Source organism: Channa argus, chromosome 15, assembly GCF_033026475.1.
Source record: "Channa argus isolate prfri chromosome 15, Channa argus male v1.0, whole genome shotgun sequence".
Taxonomy (NCBI): Eukaryota; Metazoa; Chordata; class Actinopteri; order Anabantiformes; family Channidae; genus Channa; species Channa argus.
The window spans coordinates 918,806-939,350 of NC_090211.1; the positions used below are offsets into that span (position 1 = coordinate 918,806).

Sequence of the window (20,545 nt, forward strand, 5' to 3'; positions counted from 1 at the left end):
AACCGGAGCATCTCAAAAGTAGGCCAACCTCGGAGCCAATAAATTAACAATGTCAGAGTTGTTAAATAACTGAGTACATGTACTGTAATACTCAAATAAAGTTTTGAGGTGTTTGAGTGGAGTATTTCCATTTAATGCTACCTTCTACTTTTACTCTAGTGCAGTTCAGAGTGCAATATATTTTTACTCCACATTTATTTTATAACTTTACTGGTTACATTAATTTGCAGAGGAAAATTCATATAAAAATATAAAAAATTAATACAATGTATTGTAATTTAATAAATTAATAAAATATAATGCGCTATTATAATGTGGCAGTAAAGTCACCTTTACTCTCTGCTGTATAGTTTGTCTCAAATGTTTTGACTTAGATTGAATAAAAAAATGAACCCCCTTTAGACTTTAACACATTAATTTCATCAACAGTCTCAGATTCAATAATGTTTAAAACTTTCTTAGTGACATACTTGTTTCTTTTTTAAATTAAAAAAACATTTAGATTATGTGTCTAGTACCTCAACTCGAGTAAAACCTTTTTTTAAGCAAAGACTTGAACCTTTACTTTAAACTGTATACGTTTTAATTTTAATTGAATCAAAAAAAAATACAATTATTATTCAAAAGAATCACCACAGAAACCAAGAACATCCATGTGTATAGTAGTTTTATTTTGTTACAGTCAAGAAAACAATTTAACTGTCTTGGGTTTTCTAGTGCTAACAAGATTAAAATCTGTCACTTCCGGTAATAAAGAAGCAATCAATCGTAAACAGGAGAAATCTATTTTGAAAATGACCTGTTAATTCTTCCCATTTAACACTAAAAATTTTATTAAATGAAATCATACTTAGGAAATACGTCATAACTTCCAATCAACAACGGCTTTATGACTCATTTATCCTTTATTGGCCGTATTGTCAGTTCATTGTAAGTCACCGTAGAGGATATTTTCACCGTCTTAAAAACACAAATCACTTCTACAAATACCTGATAATGGCAGTAGTCTAAATATTTCCCTTACTGCCTCTATGTATTAATGCGCGACAGACTATTCCTCGGGCACGCGCCTTGCCATGAACTTGGACGAGTTAAACGTCCCCGACCCTCCTTTACGTGCTCCCACGCGTTCCCGCGTTGCATTCTGGGCAACCAAGTTTAATACCGCAGAGGAAAGATGGCAGACGTACGACCGCCACCCCTACGGAGCCTGGACGATTTTCTTCTGAGCTCGGCTCGGTTCGCCGTGCCCGATGTGCGTGACCTGGACCGCTGGAACAACCGCATGATTAACAACCTGCTGTACTACCAGAGCAATTATTTCCTGTCCGCGCTGGGCTTTCTGCTGATGGTGGGGTGAGTGTCAGGATTCTGACGTGGCCCCCACTTCTTTCTCTCTCTCATACCGAACATGCTGGAAGTCGGTAATAAACGCTGCACTGATGTGACGTTTCTCCGGTTTTGCTTTGCATCTTCTGCGCCATGCAAAGTGAGCATCAGTCCCCATGATCATGAGAGAACATCATGTAATCTAGCCAACCCAGTAACAGATGAGAGCGCATATAAAGCTAATCGATGGGAATTGGGGTGAAATCTTCACCCTTTCTTGTCTGTTTCTTAGTTGGCAAAACGTTTTCCTGCCCACTAGGGCTGAGCTTCATCATCTGTAACCATGGAAAGCAAGAGGAGAAGCTTTTTAGTGAATCCCATTTGTTGCATCTTTAAACTCAGATCTGAGGTTATGGAGTTTAAACCGAAGTCTTTTGGGCCTGTCAGCCAGACTATCAATGCTTTTTTTCAGGTTGGTTATTTTTAAAGTCAGTCTTAAAATGATATGCAATGATATAGTACGACTTACTACGTGTAATGCAATGGTTAACTAGAGATTAACTAAACTGCAGAAGACAGTGTGCTGTCAGAATGGTGGCCTAGATGTTTCAGTCTAGAGAGTCCGAACTGCTCTGACGTGCGCTGACTTGGGGAATATAAGAAGTTGTAGATGATGTATCCTGATGAAATTTCTCTTCACTGCTGGTGTGGGAGTTACACAGAAAACCATGGGTGCTCCTTATATAAAGCCTGTGTGTCTCCCCCAAAATCTCGCTAAAAATAGAGATACTGTAGAACAACACCATTGGCTGAGCCTTTGTCACATGGCTATAATCATCACCTACTGTAAATGTGTCTTTTCGCTCACAGGTATTTCAAGCCCTTCCAGCTGTTTCTTGGGGCAGTGGTAGTCTCCCTGTTGTTCCTGGGGTTTGTTTGGGCCGCTGAGAACCAAGCGCCCCTTCGCCGTTTCCGTAGAAACCACCCATCCATCTGTGTGTTTGCCATACTTTTGGTTAGTTACCTCTTCATAACAGTGCTGGGAGGTGTAGCTGTGTTCCTGTTTGGGATAGCTTTCCCTGTACTGTGTAAGACACACACACACACACACACACACACACACACCCACGCTAGCGTATTCTAACAGAGGGTGAAATTAAAGGCCTGTACGTTCACTTAAGTATGAGATAATTTCAAAAATGTATCAAGCACATGCATAGCCCATGCCAAATATAACTCATTCAATAAACATAAAATCAAAATAATAATGGGATTGGGGTTGGAATATTATAGGTTATAGAAGCACTGGGTTGAAGTTTGTTGAGAGAGAGAGACATTTACATTTACATTAAGTCATTTAAAAGACGCTTTTATCCAAAGCGACTTACAAGTGAGGTACAAGGCAGCAAAAATCTAAGTCGAGGAGAAAACATCAAAGCAAAGTCCTATCAGAAAAGTGTTCACAGTTCACGAGATGCAAGTGCGAGAAAGAGCAGAAAGGATTTTTTTTATTATTTTTTATAGTTTTAAGTGCATAGGAAGATGTGGAAGAGTTCTGTTTTCAGCAGTTTTTTGAATATTGGGAGAGAGTCAGCTGAGTGTGCAGAGTTTGGTAGCTCGTTCCACCATCGTGGGATCATTGCGCTGAACAGTTTTGCTTGGTGTCTTCTGTGCGGTGCTGGGACCACCAGACGTCGTTCGTTGGCAGATCGCAGCGGGCGGGGAGGGTTGTAGACTTGAATGAGTGAGTTGAGGTAGGCGGGAGCTGTCGAGTTAACCAGCCTGTGAGCAAGAGACAGAGCTTTGAGCCTGATGCGAGCAGCTACAGGAAGCCAGTGTAGAGATCTGAAAAGTGGTGTGACATGGGACAGAGTGCTGTCAGAGGTACTAGCACGGTAATTATACAGGTGCACAAAAGAAGACATAGAAGCAGCCTGTGAGCCATGATAAATAAATAAACCAGCAAACATGCCCTGATCAATCATGGTAACAGACACTGACCACACTAGGGGTTCCTGCATATATTTAAAATATCTAGTGATGGGATAATAAACGTTTATGAGAATTGATATATTTTTCTTGTCATTTATTGCAGTATTTGAGACCCCTCAACCTTGAGGTTTTGCTGTTTCTGGGGTAGCTCAGAACACAAGTATTTGAAACACAGTTGTATTCGTTATTAATTTCTGCCATTTTTGCAGGCACTCTAGCACCACAAAGGTTAATGGAATTGTGCTTTAAATGTGCTGTATGAACATCTTGCACTAAAATAATCTACGGAATCGGGTTTTTTAACATACGATAAAGAAAAAATTAGGAATTGTCATTTTTAACACGTTTATTTGTAGACTCAATTTGAAGATTTGTTAAGGAAAAGTTAGCAGCAAATAAAGAATAGAGTACATTAAAGAGTAACTTTCACTAATTCTTTCCAGTGCTTTTACTTTGGAGTATTTTTTATTTTTGTAAATCTAATGACAGTGAAAGAACACTTTCCAGATACATTTAAGAACATTTGGAAATACAGTAACTAGTGACAAACCAGTATTATTGACTTACAGAAGAGAAACAAATCAGCAGAAGGCTGAGTGTGATTGACTCTGCTGCAGTTACTGCCATACGAACATTTATTTATGAAGACAACAGGTCAACATAGAGGAAAGCTTGTATCACCTGCAAAACAAAACAAATAGAACATACTTTTGAAGGTTCCTTCTGTCTAATTTTTCTCACAACTCAAACTCAACTATCTTTTCCTGGGTCTTTCATCCCTTCACCCCTCTGTCTGTATTGCTCCTTCGCAGTGATTCTGGTCCATGCATCAGTGAGACTGCGCAGCCTGAAGAACAAGCTGGAGAACAAATTGGAGAGCATCGGTTTGAAGCGGACACCCATGGGACTCCTGTTGGAGGCCCTGGGACAAGAACAGGAAGCTGGATCCTAGAGAGGAAATGGAAGTCGAGGTGCTGTGCAGGGGGTGGAGGATAGGGTGGGTCCATTTAGAGGGAACCAGTATGGGACTGAAAAACCTCACCTCTTTTTCAGTTAAGAGACTAGTGTTTACAGGTTGTCAAGCATTGTACAGCGAATGGTTGGTGCCCTGCTTTGTAGACCTGATGAAGGACCACACTTCCATGAAGAAAGATAACTCCTGTATTGTTATTTTGACCTGAGGAAGATTTCGAAAGCATTACTATGTAGGAAGAATATTTATGTACACGTCAGCGTTGTTACCTCAAAATCTGAGTGCAGTAGTTGCAATGGAGGTATTTAAAAAAAATCAAGATGTATTTTATTATAAAGTACCTGCCTGCTTTAAGGATTCAGCATTGTATTATTTTGTTCAAACCTAATGTAAATGCTGCAAATTCCGGGCTCATTTACATTCCTCGGATGGTTTCACTGTTTTCATTCAGGTTTGTGAGACTGACAGTAAGGTTTCTTCTACTAACGACATGTTGATCTTGTCTCAAAGTTTAATATGTTAAGGAGCTCGTGTTTTATGTATGCATTTTTGATGATATCAAATTGTTTAATATGAAAGGCTCCTATTCATGTCATTTCCTTGAAGACATGACTCTATAAGTGGGTGGATTTTGTTTTGTATGCACCATTGCATTATTATTATTGTATTTGCCTTGTATAATTATGTTTTACATTTAACTGACATGTGTTTGTGCAGTTAATGGTCCAGAACTTGTGAGCCTTCTTTTACATAAACTAACCGGGCACATTATTAGTTACTCTTGTTTAACTCCTTGTTGACGCAAATCTCTAATAAGCCAATCACATGGCAGCAACCCAGTGTATTAAGGCATTCAGACATGGTCAAGGTGATCTGCGAGTATGTGAGTGTGAAGGGGTGAATGAGAACCAGTGTAAAGTGCTTTGAGTCCCAATAGGTAGAAAAGCGCTATATAAGTGCAGAACATTTACCATTTAACAGTAACAACCACTCATTACATCTGAGGTATGCAGAAGAGCATCTCTGAATGCAAAACATATCAAACCTTTAAGCAGAAGGGCTACTTCCTGTAAGCCAATAACAGGAAATTGAGGCTATTTTCAAGGGCTCACCAAAATAGAACAAAGGAAAATCTCTGTTTTGAGAGATCTCTGTTTCATGGATCCATCCTACCTTGTAAAAATTGTTCAGACTGATGGCGGGGGTGTATTAATGTGGGGGGATATTTTCTTGACACACTAAACTGGTTCCTTGACCATGACACAGTCCACAGTCATCATAATGCCACCAATTCAAATCCCGGATGCACAGTTGGTAAATCTGCTGTATGATGCTGTCATGCCAATAAGGATCAAAATCTCTAAGGAATGTTTCAAGCACCTTATTGAATCTGTTCCGTGAAGAATTAGGCAGTTCTTGAGGCAAAAAAGGCTCCCACTCAGCATTAGCCAGGTGTACCTAATAAAGTGGCTGGTAAATGCCTAACCGCTAGAGCTGCCTGCCTTATTAGTGGTTTGTCACTGCCCTGCACTAACATGTCAGTTGCTCATCTCCTAAATGTTCATTTAATTACAATAATGGTAATGAACAGGAAAAATTTCTGCATGATTGGGATTTTTTTTTGATACAACAGTGTATCTGAACATATTGCCAAAAGCTGGTAATTAAACATTTAAAACTGTTTTTTCTGAATAGTTTTCTGTGTTTACTGTGTATAATCTGTAATGTTCTTAGACTTTTGGGACACTTGAGACTGGTAAAAAAAAGCCAAACAAGGCCTGCTGGTAGCTAGAAGAGACCCCTTTTTGAGTGTTGATGGGCCAGTGATGGAAGGTTTACGGGGTTTTATAGTTGTCATTACAAACTATACCAGTATAATTGGCCATCAAGGGCCACTTTTCCAAATATTTGAATCCAAATATTTACCTGGTTTCCCTCTATTGGTTGCATGGCTCTGTCTGGAATGTAGGAACCTGTCCCATGCAGTCCCATTTTTTTGACTGGACAGTCAAAAAAAGGGAGCCCGACAATCAACTGAAAACCAGCAGATCAGATAATCTTGGCTAGTTTCAGCTAAAGCTAAAGTTCAATCTCCAAAAAAGGTTAGGTTGTAAATATTACAAAGAGATGTAATGTTGAAACATAGAAATGTTATTGTTTATCCAGGACATTGATACTGGTGAATGAATGTCCTGAATTCACCAGTGGACCTTCCTCTGGGCACCTGTGGCTCATGACTGAGGTAAGAGGGAAGATGTTTTTGGAGTGTTTTTTTTTTTATTATTATTCTTTTGAATAAATCTTTTAGAAATCAGTTTTGAAACGTTGGCATTGGAGTCTATGTACACTTCAGAAAAAAAAGAAAAAGAAAAATGGACCATAATTTTATGTTAAAAAATTAGGGGACGAATTACCGTATACTATTTCATTTTAATGTAAAGTATTTAAGCAATGATCAAAGCATTATCGCCTTTGACTTACAGCATTAAAAATGTACCTGTCATATAACATTTTATTGAAACAATGACTGCAGACTGAGAACAAGCTGATTTTTTTTAGATTTTTGTTTAACCTTTTAGGATCACGGGACAATCATGATCCAAAAATCCTTGACTTTCTGCGAAAACTTAGGGGAAAGTAGACACGCTCCGTATTGACTGCAGCATTCCGCCGCCTCACGGGAAAGGGAGGGACGGGGCTCAGCTGCAACCCCCTCAGTCGACGTTTGTTTCCCCAAGGAGGAGCCAGATGACGTCACCACGGGGGTGCCGCTTTTAAAGGGTCCCACCCTGCAACCCAGGGCAGAAAAGAAAACAGAAAGCGGGACACAGCACCGAACTCTAATAACTCAGCATCTGGTAAGACACCTTCCTTTGTATATTTATGTTTATATTATAGTCGTCTAAACTCAAAAGTGACGTACAAAAAAAAAAAGAGCTTTCTATGTCATAAATTCTCCAACATGTCGACTCGCTGTGACATTGCTGTGTACAATAGTGATTTTAATGTCTGGAATCGCCATTGGAATCGTTGGACTATTTCCGTGACGTCGCTTGAATTGTTGTCCAGCCACTTTCCTGTGATTGTCACTATTTTCTTTACGAGCTGCGGAACAAGCCGAACGTTGTGTTGCTCCAATTTCTGTCTCCTCCCATAAAAATGGAACAGGGACCAGTTCAGCGGCTCATCACAACATTGCCTAACAACACTATTTTCAAATACTACTTCAGTTACATAGAACCCGGTTTTACTTGATTAGGTTTATGTACGTTAATATTTAAGTAGGTCTTTTTCAGCAGAGTGGGCAAGTAACTCTGCACATTTACCCGAACTACTGAGCTACTTATAATGTACCGGGATATTTTTTATTTTTACGGACAAAGTCTGATCTTTGTGCTTTGTCTTTATTTTAATCAATATAAATCTGTCCGTGATTGCAAATCTGGATTAGAATTGTAGGTTACAAGTTTCAATACTTTTTAAAGTACTCAGTTTTCTTGGTGGGGCATTTGGACTTTTGTAATACTAGTACATTTTACATTATGTACTTATTACTTCAACTTTAGTAAAGAATCTGAAGGTGATACTACTTTTATAAACGTACTTGCAGTCTTACTTACTTTTACATTTTTATCATGTCTTACTCAAAGACAGAGTAAAATACGAGCAGAACAGATCAGTATTTTAATACTCTTTAATTGCTACTACTAAAGATTTTTTTTTATTGTTCTTATTGTAATGAAACAGTATAATTGTTACCCTTAAACATACTATTACATTATATTTTTAGGCTGTTGTTCATATAAAATATGATAATAATAATAATAATAATTTGTATAATTATTATTATTTTTATTAGTAATAGTAGTAATAGTATCCTAATTAAGAATTTCCACATACTATTATGTAGTAGTAGCACTCCACAAACACATAGTAGTACTACTAGTGCTCTACTTTATATTTATTTGTTTCATTTGCCTAATGCATCAGTATCAGACAGTAAGAGTTGAGCAAGAAACCTTCAGCACTTATCCACCGCTGTTAAACAATACTGTTACCATGCAGGAATAGTAGGACTCTAAACTCCTAAAACACCTCACAGTACAACACAAACTTTGTTTAGACATCATACTATGCCACTCTGAGCGGTAGAACTACTGTATAACCGTGGTTATTGAGGTAGTGACTTTACATTAAGCTCTTCTACTGCAGCTTCTGTAAATAGATGAGCAGATGAAAAGTAAACTCTGGGACTGGTAGCAGGGAGGAGGCAGGCAGAGGGTCTTTCCAGGCAAACGCAGGCAGTTACATCATGTGCCTGCAGTGAGTAAGCTGGGCAATGCAGGGCAGGCAGGTGGTTACCAAACCCTTTCTAGAAGTAGGTCGACGTCTCTGAGAGTGGGGCTACAAGCCAGCTGTGTGTGTGTGTGTGTGTGTGTGTGTGTGTGTGTGTTATCTCCTCACACGAACTGTCCAGCTGCTGCCTCTCTGCAGGTCGATTTACAGTGCTAATAAAGATAACTGGAACCGGGTTATTGTTATCATCAGTGGTGGTGGTGTCAGAGTATGGGCGGGTTATGAAAAAATGGTTTGCTAAGCATGGGAGAGGCTCCTTACCACTTTCTTTCTGGCTGTTTAGTTAATTTTCAATACATTTTATTCCTGTTTTGATCTTTTTATGTCTCTTTTGCAAAGTTTGACCTCATCCAGTTTGCATCTATCTGTGGCTGCTATGGTCTTCCTGTGCCTTTACTATGAACAGTATTTATAAATGTTCTGCCCCATTGGTCCTCAGACTGTTCACACCACTGGACTTGTATCTGGTGGACGCATTCAGTACTCTATTCTTGATTAGAAGGAGATAAGTGTGATCACTTATCTCCTTCTAATCAATGATGGTAGAGACAGCAACAAGTTCTAAAGTAAGAGTTGTAGTTGTAATAGTTGAAGTATTAGCAGAAGTTCATGTATTAGTAGTAATACAAATACTGATGACATCTAAATGGTAAATGTTCTGCACTTATATAGCACTTTTCTACCTATTGGCCCTCAAAGCACTTTACACTGCTTCTTATTCACCCATTCACACTCACAATCACACACACACTGATGGGCCAACGCTCACCGGGAGCAACTTAGTTGGGGTTCAGCGTCTTGCTCAAGGACACTATGACATGTGACCAGAAGAGCCGGGAAGACAACCGCTCTACCTTCCTGCTCCACAGTCGCCCTATATAGAGTTATAGGGTATAGTAGGGATTCAGAGTCTTAAATGAAAGTATCAGTACTTCAGTGGAAAAAATGCTACCACAAAAAAGGTTAATATAAAGCAACCATTGATCGATGGTCGATCGACGTGTGGTGCTAACTTCATTATTTTACTATTCTATTGTTTTATGCATTTGACTGAATAAAATGCTTGTCTTTATTCGCAGGAACAAATGTGTGGAGTGTTCATGAAGACCAACGTCAAATCAAATCAAAAACCAGCATCTTCTTACCTTGAACTCTTTTGGACTCTTGAACAAGCTGGATTTAATTGTTACATTAGGTTCTGAGTGAATGCGTGTAGAGACTTTACACTTTGGCCAAAGCCACTACAGCAAAGGCATTTATTGTGGTGGCGACTGAACTGAACCCTAGACCCTCTCACTACAAGGTCTTCACGTGCCTTCTTCTAATATACCATGCTGTATGTAAAGAAATACTTCACGGAGGGTCTCATCCAAGTGGCCATCCTGCTGAGTCTTTGTGGCATGAGAGTTGATGTGGGACTGGGGCCCTACTTGCCTCCTTCCTGGCAGGAGATGATACTGGGTCCCACATCTGGTCTGACCCAGACGCAGTTCCATAACCTCCACAACAGTTTAGAGGACGGCCATGGCCTTCACCCCAAGAATGTGGATGTGGACAGCTTTTTCACAGCACGAAGGCTGCTAGGCTGGGTTCACTCTCTGGACAGACTACAGGTAAGAAAGAAATCCTCACCTTTAAAAACACACACACTTTGTTGTTTCACAGCTGGAATGGAAACCAGCCTGTTTTACTTAATACAGGTTACAACATATAGGCTGGAATAAGTTGATTTGGAAAACGGATAGAGGGATAAAGGAAAACTAAATGGGGCAAAGTACCATTGAAAGTTGAAAAAAATCTGTTTTTTATTATAACCACTTTATATCTTATTTTTATAGTTACAGTGGTAAAGGATATCCAGATACTATGCTTTACCATATTTTAATAATAAAGGTCTTCTCTACTGAAGTTTGAAATGTGTTACACTATTGTTCTGGTATGACTACCACTAAAAGAATTAATCCCCCTTTTCCATAGGTTCCTCCGGCAGGGCTGGAGACATGGTTGGTCCAAAGGGAGCCAGATCCTCTCCCAATGGGATGTCCTGACTGGCCCACCACACTGGAGAGAGCTCCTGCTGGCTTAGAGAGAGACCAGAATGACACACCTCTGGAGCTCAGAGCGGGACCTGGTACCCTGCAGGAAGGAGAGGAGGCCGATGAGGTAGAGCTTTTCCACTGATACTGTGTAATTCCCAGCATGTTGGGGTTAGGGATAAGGGTTAGAAAGCAACTGGGCAAGGTGATGAGATCCACAAGCTTTGCAAGGAGACCAAAACACAATTGTACTAGAATATTTAGTAGTAGACAGGTAATTTTGTGTTGTGTTTAAACTCCGGATGAATAGATATATGTTATATTAGGTCACAATATATTCCAATATATTTATTCATAATCCAAGTATCGTGATACAGTGCATCCAGAAAGTAATCGGATGGCTTAACTTTTTCCACGTTTTGTTGTTACAGCCTTATTCCAACATGGATTTAATTAATTACTTTCCTCAATGTTCAAGAAACAATACAATATAATGACAATGTAAAAGAAGATTGTCTGAAATCTTTGTAAATTAAATAAAAATAACAAATTTTAAAAAATCACATGAACGTAAGTTCCACTGATCAGCCTTGAGATGTTTCTACAACTTACAACAATACACTCTACAACAATTTGCAAAATGGCACCTGAAGACCGGACCATGAGAAACAACATTCTCTGGTCTGATGAAACAAAGATTGAACTCTTTGGCCTGAATGCCAAGCGTCATGGCCAACACCGTCCCTACAGTGAAGCATGGTGGTGGCAGCATTATGCTGTGGGGATGTTTTTCAGTGGCACAAACTGGGAGACTAGTCAGGATTGAGGGAAAGATAAATGCAGCAATGTACAAAGACATCCTCGATGAAAACCTGTTTCAGTGCACTCTGGACCTCAGACTGAGGCGACAAGTCCATCTTTCAACAGGACCCTAAGCACACAGCCAAGATAACAAAGGAGTGGCTATGGGACAATTCCGCGAATGTCCTTGCCCATACTTGAACCCGATTGAACATCTTGGGACATTTTTTACTTTTAATAAATTTAGAATTTCAAACAAACGTTTTGTTGAACTTTAAGGAAAATAATGAATTTAAGTAATGAAATAAGTGAAATAAGGCTGTAACATAAAATGTGGAAAAGGTTAAGCGCTGTGTACTTTCTGGTTGCACTGTACGTATTGTATTGCTAGATTCTTGCCAATACACAGAGCTGTTTGTCTACAGGCAGGTTCCTCTTTAAGGGCTGTTACACACCAAGCAGACTTGGTGTTGGGGAGCGTTCATCGGCCTAGTCTTTGCAGTGTGTTCTGCAAAGTCTGCGATAGTTGGACCCCCACAGGTGGCAGCTTTTCAATGTGGAATGGCCAATGAGTAAAAAAGACCTTCTGTCTGCTCAGCTTAGCCAGTGCAGGAGAACAGACCACAGTATTAACGACAGTGACACAGGCTGTAACCAGAAACATCCTCTATTAGAAGTAGGTATAAACCATCTGTGATGATTATGAGAGCTGTGAAAATGTACAATTTGCTCTGTCCAGATTGTTCATAAACAGTCCCTGCCCTTTCGCTTCGTCCGTCTCTCATGCAAGAGCAAAACCCAGACTAATAAATAGTGAGGAAGTAGTGTTAAAGGGCAACCAGGTGCTACTTCAGTTTGCATACAGCAATTTATTTTTTTATATTGGCATAATTACAATCATTTTAAAGCCTTTTTACATAGAATAGAAAAATAATCATGTGAGGGAGTCAAATAGGAGGAGCTAAATACAGTATATCTATTGGATTCTTTCTGAAAGACGTCCAAGAGCTGGTGGTATAAAGATGTTATGAGAGCATTTATGAATATAGCAAGAACCTGCTACCTGCCAACACTTTCAGCTGGTCTCACAACAAAGGAAATCATACTGAAAGTCAACCTGAAGTCTTAATCTATATTGGTAAATCAAAAGTTATGAAAGAATCCATTGTATGCAGATGATGCAGATTTTCACATTCAGCCAAAGGTCACTTGTCTCCAGAGTCTTGGATTATTGGACCAAGTTTAAACTGTCTGTTGCCTTTGTTTTGTGACTTTCATCAAAACTGACTGTAATGTCATGTGAGCTAATGAGTCAGAGTCAGATGAGTCACAAGGAAAACTCCCCTCATCACACAGTGGGACCTAACCAGGAGCATGCAGCAATACAATCGGCAGGGCTGGAACACTCTGCCGGAGAGGTTACGCCTATAAAATCAACAGTTAGTCGGGCTAAGATGATACTTGTTGTCAACAGCAACCTGCTAAATGTTGCTGTTAACAGCATTTAAGCACTACTTTTAGCCACTTTTTTTACCTGTTATTTTATTGCAGAACAAGGTTTTCAGGTGTTCTAACTGACTCGGATGTGTGAGGTGTGTCCTGTTTGATTGGTGATTGTGATATGAAAAGTCGGGTCAGCACCAATATTTAATCCTGTTGGTCAACCTTAATGTAAACATGAAAGAATAAGAACCAAGTCACACATTCAGTGAAATAAGACAAAAGATATAAATCCAAATATAGTAAATATCACGTGATTTTAAAGCTGCACTAACCAATAACATGGTAATGTAATTGTGCATACTACCTTTAGTACCAATAAGAAGGCTCAATGGTATGGTAACTGTAGCTGCAAAACTTTAAACAGGTTTTTAGAGGGAAGTAATATACAGTACACAGAAGTATACAGTATAGTATACAGTGTAGTATACAGAAGTTAATATACAAGGAAAAGCCTGATCCTATAGGGCCCAGTGAGTCCGACTTTGAAAACCTCTGATGGTGTAATAGATTAATGCATGTTGAAATGGCAGCAGCACGGACTTCAGGTTCCTTTCTGCATGGACTTGACAGTGCGAGCTCTATTTGTTAATAGTAATACTCCAGATGTGCCTGGTAAAGCTTTAGACCACAATCCAGACTGGAGCACCTACATGCATTAACCTGACTAATGTTGGTAAAAGACTGTTAGATCTTTCACTTCAGATGCAAGCATGTAAATTATATCCTAAAAACTCATCTTGCATGGAGGCACATCAATATTAGTTAAAGGGGCCACTCCGGACTACTGAAACAGTAGTTAGAGTTTGATGTTAAGGGGTCAGCCAAGGTTTATGATTTCATGAAGATGCATGGAGACTTTTCTTTGCTTTGGGACAAACTTTTATTGACATTGGAGTCACCATGACTCCAATGTCAATAAAAGTTGACTCAATATTACAACCAACCAACCAAACCAATTCCATCAGCCAATGTGAAATCTGACTCACTGAACTGTGACAAAACAAGAGCTCAAAGAGCAAGTAGCACACTCCGACACAACACAGGAGTGGTGGTAGAAGACAGATTGACCATATATAAATACCCCAGATATTGGCCTGTGTATCCAGTCTGGACATGTACACACAGAGGCAAACACTGTATCATGTTTCTAGGATGAAGCAGAGCAGCAGTGGCTTCTCAGAAAACTGTCTGTGTGTGTGTGTGTGTGTGTGTTTACTACATTTCTCACCTCAGTTAAGGACAAGTTGGTGTGAAATTTTTCACACGTGTCAATAACATGATGCGTATTAATCCCATACGATTACACCAATAAAGCACAGGGACATATTCAGAGGCTTTTATTTTATTTTTTCATTGTTTTAGGGATATTTTCTGTTTCATCAGCATTAATAAAGTAAATGTGCCTTTTGAGCTGCACCCCTTTCATTAAAAATATTTGAAAAAAGTAATGAGAAAAGGAAAATTGAGAAAGAAAAACTACACTTTTCAAACAGTTTTGTTCAAGCAATATGCAGTTGTTGCATGATTTAAAATATTCTTTTGAATTAAAGACCAATAAGATCAATTTTATTTGTTTAAATATTTTGATTTAAAGAAATGTATCCCAGTTGTCTTATGCTCCTACACTCTCACTCACTTTCAAAAAGTAAAACAAAAAGTAGGGATTAAAAGCCATTAGTGCTGACAGGACTACTTTATTATAGAAAGTCAGCAGAAAGTCTTTACTACATTTGTCTTCTGGGGTGAAAAACTAAATGTGATTGTGCTTTTCAGACAGGTTGTAAATTAGGCCTGTTCTCCCTTTTCCTTTTATTCAAAGCAGTTTAACTCCGAAGCAGGAATATCTGCTATCATTTTGTATTTTTGACAGAAGATTGACCTTACACAAAGATATTTAGTTTGGCAACATGCTCAACTGTTGATCTCGTTGCCTAATCCTCAAAACAAAAAAAAACAAAAAAAGATGACAACTTCTGGACGAGGTTAAAGGTCAGACTTCTTGTCTGCACTGATGTAAAGTACATCTGCAGACAGGTTCCTCTTTTCTACCTGAACACTTTCCCTCTGCAAACCTGCATTGTACTGTCTGACCTGCTGACAATAAATGACAAAAGAGGGAAAATGCTCTGCGTTTTTTGTTTGTCCCGCCTCAGTTTTAATCTTGCAAACCCTCCAGTCACAAGCTCACTTCAATATTTGGGCCACTGCGTCTGCATTCTTGTAAAAAAAACAAAAAACAGATGTTATTATGAAAAGGAGAGATAAAACTTTCAGGTTGCTATTAGGAGCTAGAGATGAAGCTAAATGTCATTTCTCTGCAGGTTGGATCCTGTAAATCTGTCTGGCTGCTAGCAACACACTCACACACAGGACATTACAAACTTAATATAGCACATAGAGATCTAACTACATGCCAGCCCCTCTCTCACTCAAACTGAAAGCAAATATAGCAGTGCTTTTGTAATACCCTTGTGTATTTAATGCCACATGTACACACATACACAAAAATGCACTCAACTCCTGCTGCCCTTGTGACTTACTGGCTTGTTTTGAAAACTGATCGCTGGCCTGTAGCTCCTGTCACACAACCTTCGGTTTTGCAATCTCCCCTGTTTACTTCATCAGCACATACACTCACAAGCAAAAAGGCAGTGGAATACATGTAAACAACTGTACACAGATCAATAAGCGGCTTCCTTACTCTGCAGTGCTACAGGAAGGTAACATGAAATCCTACTTCTAATATCAACTACTGTAAATACACTGCTAAGAAAAAGTCTGACGATTAGCTGGTTTTCTGCATGACTGGCTATAGCCCATCTAGTCCGATCCCACAGGACAGCTACTTTTTAACAAATACATTTTCAGACATCTAATTGTAGTATTCTGTGTTTATGTGCTCTGTTGTCAGTCCATTCTGTTATCATTCTTTAACCTTGAACAGCACTTAACCTTTCCTTCTTTTCTGTCCCTCAGTTAAGTGAGGATGGTAGAAGGGGAGCTCTGGAACCTCTCCCCACGGAGCCCCAGCTGTCTTCCATTATGCCCACTGATAACCAGTCCTTGGACCTGGAGCTCCACTGGCAGGACCTGTTCACTATAATGGAGCCTGAGGTGACGTATAACATTACATTTACTGAAATAATAAAAGATGAGGACATGATCAATAAATCTATATTAAGTTTGCATCCTTCCTTTACAGAACAAAGATTTTGACATGAGGACCATTAACCACAGCTCAGACTCAAGACCATCGGAGATTCTTTGGTCTGAAGCTCAGAACCAAGATTTTAACAACCTTGACAGTGTTATGGTTGATCAGGAGGTCAATCAAATGGAAACGTCCCCACAGCATGGTAATTTAAAAGCTGGCATTTGTTGAAAGAATTAATTGTTGAAAGTAGACCTTATGTCGAGAAAGTATTTTCAGTCAAGTGGAAAGTATCTATACTTCTTACTTCTATAACCTACCCTATCAACAAGTTTTTCTTATTTTTTCTTCGAAATTATTTAAACAATCACACCAAAAGTTCTGTTTTATGGCCAACGATTCTTTACATTTTGCAATAATTCCGCCGTTTTTTTCTCTGTAGGCTGGATGGGTTCTCTAAGATGTTCAGGGCTAGAGCAAGTCCTGCTCCCATTAACCCCTTGTGCAGAGTTTGATGAACACATTTCGCGCTTCAGCAATTTTGATATCAATACCCTGCAAAGTCCTCCACATCACACGGACCTTTTGCCAGAGAATCTATCAGAAGATTTCTGCATGGGACTAAATGCAGAATATAACTCTAGCACCTTTAACATGAACCTACTAGCACAAGATCTTGAGGACAGCATGGAAGCCAGTCCATGTTTACAATTTACTCCAAACCCTGAAAATCTAGATAGCTTTGATGTTAACTTTAATTTACGTGACTTAACACCTTCCACTTCGGCCACATCTCTAGAAAAGAATGACTCGTCCCAGGATGTTCTGAAATCTCCTTCCAATATCTTTCTGATTGAGAAGGAGGAAGATTTTGAAGATGAAGATAATTTCCACAGCCCACTTGGTGACCTCCTAGACGATGTTGCCACGTTGGATGAGATTAGATTGTTAGACTTGGCTCTAGATAAAGGATTCAGTACTGACATGGCTGTTGGGCTGGGAGAGGAATTCTACCCTGACCATGAAATACCTGAACAGAAAACTGGCAATTATGAAGATTGTTCTGGTTCAGCCGTAACAGAAGAGCAAAGTCAACCAAGAAGATCTCTGCAAGGTACAAAGTACTTTTTCTGTAGGAACTATTTTTTTGAGAAAATTATGTACATTTCTATCAAAAAAGTAAGTACATTTAAGTGGTTACCATGAGTGGTAGAACTTGCCTTGATTTTTCCTTCTTTCACTCTTCTAGATGTTGAGGATGAGGCAGACTCTGACTCTGGCCTTTCTTTGGACTTCAGCCACAGCCCTGCATCTCCATGTGTTTCCGTGGCCTCCTCTTATTCCTCTTCCACGTCCTCTTCATCAGACTCCTCTTCACCTTGTGTGTCGGCTGTGGAAAGTCCCGACTCCAATGAGCAGAAAGATGATGCTGAGGAAGGGCTCGCTGGTTTAGATATGGAACTGGAGGTAACCATAAAGCAGGAGCAAGAGGAGGAGATGGGGGCAGTAGGAGGATGGTATCCTGAAGATGGAAAGAAAGTCTTCCCTGCCAACTATGGGGATCACAAGCTGTTCAATGGCTTTTCTTGGCAGGAGCATGTTGATCACGATCACACATACAACCAGCCCTGGTCCTCCGGCTCTGCTCCCTCCTTGGATAAGATGCCAACCAAACACGTTAAATCTTCTCCACGACATGATGACCCCAAGCCCTATTGCTGCTCCTTTTCCAGACACATCTCCAAGAAAAATGTGTGGAGCCGAGATGAAAGACGGGCAAAAGCCCCAAAGATCCCTTTTTCCAATGAGCTGATTGTTAATCTACCAGTGGAGGAGTTTAATGAGCTGCTGACCAATTCTAAACTTAATGAAGATCAGGTTGCTCTCATCAGGGACATACGACGCCGCGGTAAGAACAAGTTAGCTGCCCAGAACTGTAGGAAGAGGAAACTGGATGTGCTGCTGGGACTGGAGGAAGATGTATCCATTTTGAGGCGTCACCGTGCGCGGCTGCTGCGTGAGAAGCAGGAAGCCTTAAAGAAACTGCAGGAAGTTAAAGGACAATTGGGCATGTTGTATCAGGAAGTCTTTTCTAATCTAAAGGATGAAAATGGAAGACCACTTGACTCAAGTGAATATCTTCTTGATTTTGGGCCCAGTGGTAGAGTCACAGTGACCTCACAACAACAAGGGGCATTGCTGCCACTGAGAGGAGATAAACGCAGCAAGAAACAGAGGGACAAGAAAAAGTGAAGACATGCACAGTCTTTTCACACTAGCTTTGAACATCAGACAATAGAGAAAGACAATCTCTTAACAGGGGTATGAAAACCACTAAGGGATTCAGTGGTGGCTGAGGAACAGTTAAAGAATTCTTTAAATGTGCTAAAAAACATTAAATGTCATCAAACACCCCAACAGGTATCACCAACCATGGTGTTTTTAGGAAGATAATTTTTAGATGGCTGGATGGACGGATGAAATCAAGACGGGTGTAATTGTCATGATGATGATAGCACAAGCTTTACACCAGGATGTGTTCCTCTCCATTCATAAAATGTTTTGCACTGGAAAAGGACTTGAATCTTGTCTTGAAAAATCCAGGCTGCTAGTAATAAAATTAATATAAAAACTGATGGGGGAGCTGCTATATGCAGATGGCCAACGCTCAAAGGGAGCAACTAAGTTGGGGTTCAGTGTCTTGCTCAAGGACACTTACATGTTGGGAACATGTGACCGGAGGCACCGGGGATTGAACCAACAACTGTGAGATTGGTGGACAACTGCTCTAACTTCCTGCACCACAGTCGCCCAGTGTGGTTCTTTTCAACCACAGCTACTTGTTAATTGATGATTGTTAATTGTTATTTGACTTCTAAGCTACTGATGGTCGATTGGATCTTGGAGTTGGTCTGTCTGTTCTTGGGTCCCACTTGGAGCAGGTCAATTTATGTACTGTAAGTTTATAGTGGATCGGTTTTGAGTCAGGTCCATAACGATCTCTACCTACTATCATTTAAAATAAATGTTTGATGCTTATTCAAAATATTGCTTTCTGTGACATCAGCTGCTCCAGAGACTAGAAAAATGTTTGACAAGCCAACAGACTTGAGCTGATTTGGTCAAAAATACTGAAACTGTAGAATGACACCAAAGAATGTTGGATGGAAGATTTCAAGTATTAACGGACAAGAAAGTAAAATGTAGCACATTTAAAGCATTGTGGAGGTAAATGAATGAATCCAGTTTCCACCCATAAGTGGTGCATGTATTATATATTTTCTCTTTTGAACAGAAAGCATGAAAGCTTTGCCTTTAACACATCGACAGGTGACAAGTTCGAGGAAAGTCTGAATAAATGATCCGTTACCTTAAGGATGACTGTGCCCCCATCAATAGGACACAATGGGGCCACTGAATGGTTGGACTATGAAAATTATATGAATGTGCTATGGCCTCTACAGTCATCCACAGTCATAAAAACACCAAATCGGAAAATATCTTTTGGAACAATGTAATTCCATCCTTCCAACAGTTTTTCAGAGACTTGGAGAATCAACATTAAGCTGTTTTGATGCCAAATGATGACCCAACCAAGACACTTGCTTTAATTTGTTACTTGTCTTGTATTATGGGAATCCTGTTCCCGTAATAGTGGTAATCTTTGAAATATACAGTCATCCCCATTTTTTTATTCAAAGCACAGGTTGGGAACATGTGGTGGTTGTGGCTAAATGTAGTAAACAGCATTTTAAGTTCATTTGTTAAGCTGTTAGTATTAGGAGATTGATAGGTATGGGAATGTATTTCAATGCTGCAAATAAATATGAATGCACATTAAATTAAATAACAAAAAAAGATCCCGATTTAAACATTGTTTTTGTTTAGTTACCATGTACATGTAGCTAAGTACATACAGGTACTGCTGAAAATTATTAAAAGGAATTAATCATGGCAGTAGTTTGACCTTGTATAAATGACAAGAATGACATTTACAAACGTAACCTAATTGTAGTTTTTATAGTTCTAGAGGAAAAAGCCTTTTGTTAAGAATAGTAGTTTAGGTGAAGCCATATGAGCTTGTGTGTTCAGTTTAATATTCTCAGGAATTAGTACCACGAGAACATACTGATTACTTCTCCCTGCGTATATCGCCAGAGCACGTAGTCTGAATTTAAATGCACATGCATTTATCTTTAGCACATGCTTATGAGTATTGATGAAACAAACTTTCATTCACATTGTGAATCCTTACTGTGCTTCCTGGTTTTCAAGGACTTGAACGTCATCTTTAATAATAAAAAGATTTTAAAATATACCGAAAATGTATTGCATTTTCATAAAATCTGTTGAGTTTCCTTTAGTTTTTATAAAGATTAAAATACATTGGGCCCACTAGATGGA

General features: G+C 39.4%; 2 protein-coding genes across 2 annotated transcripts; both read left to right on the forward strand.

Moving 5' to 3' along the window:
- Nucleotides 1–1,137: 1,137 nt before the first annotated feature.
- On the forward strand, nt 1,138–5,975 carry praf2 (PRA1 domain family, member 2). Its single transcript, XM_067476278.1, has 3 exons — nt 1,138–1,356; nt 2,200–2,417; nt 4,134–5,975. The coding sequence occupies exons 1-3, from the start codon at nt 1,178–1,180 to the stop codon at nt 4,271–4,273; spliced, it is 537 nt and encodes a 178-aa protein (XP_067332379.1). The 5' UTR covers nt 1,138–1,177; the 3' UTR covers nt 4,274–5,975.
- A 968-nt stretch (nt 5,976–6,943) lies between these two features.
- Nucleotides 6,944–20,545, forward strand: nfe2l1a (nfe2 like bZIP transcription factor 1a). Its single transcript, XM_067476276.1, has 7 exons — nt 6,944–7,152; nt 9,730–10,263; nt 10,628–10,813; nt 15,967–16,104; nt 16,193–16,346; nt 16,584–17,255; nt 17,391–20,545. The coding sequence occupies exons 2-7, from the start codon at nt 9,982–9,984 to the stop codon at nt 18,392–18,394; spliced, it is 2,436 nt and encodes an 811-aa protein (XP_067332377.1). The 5' UTR covers nt 6,944–7,152; nt 9,730–9,981; the 3' UTR covers nt 18,395–20,545.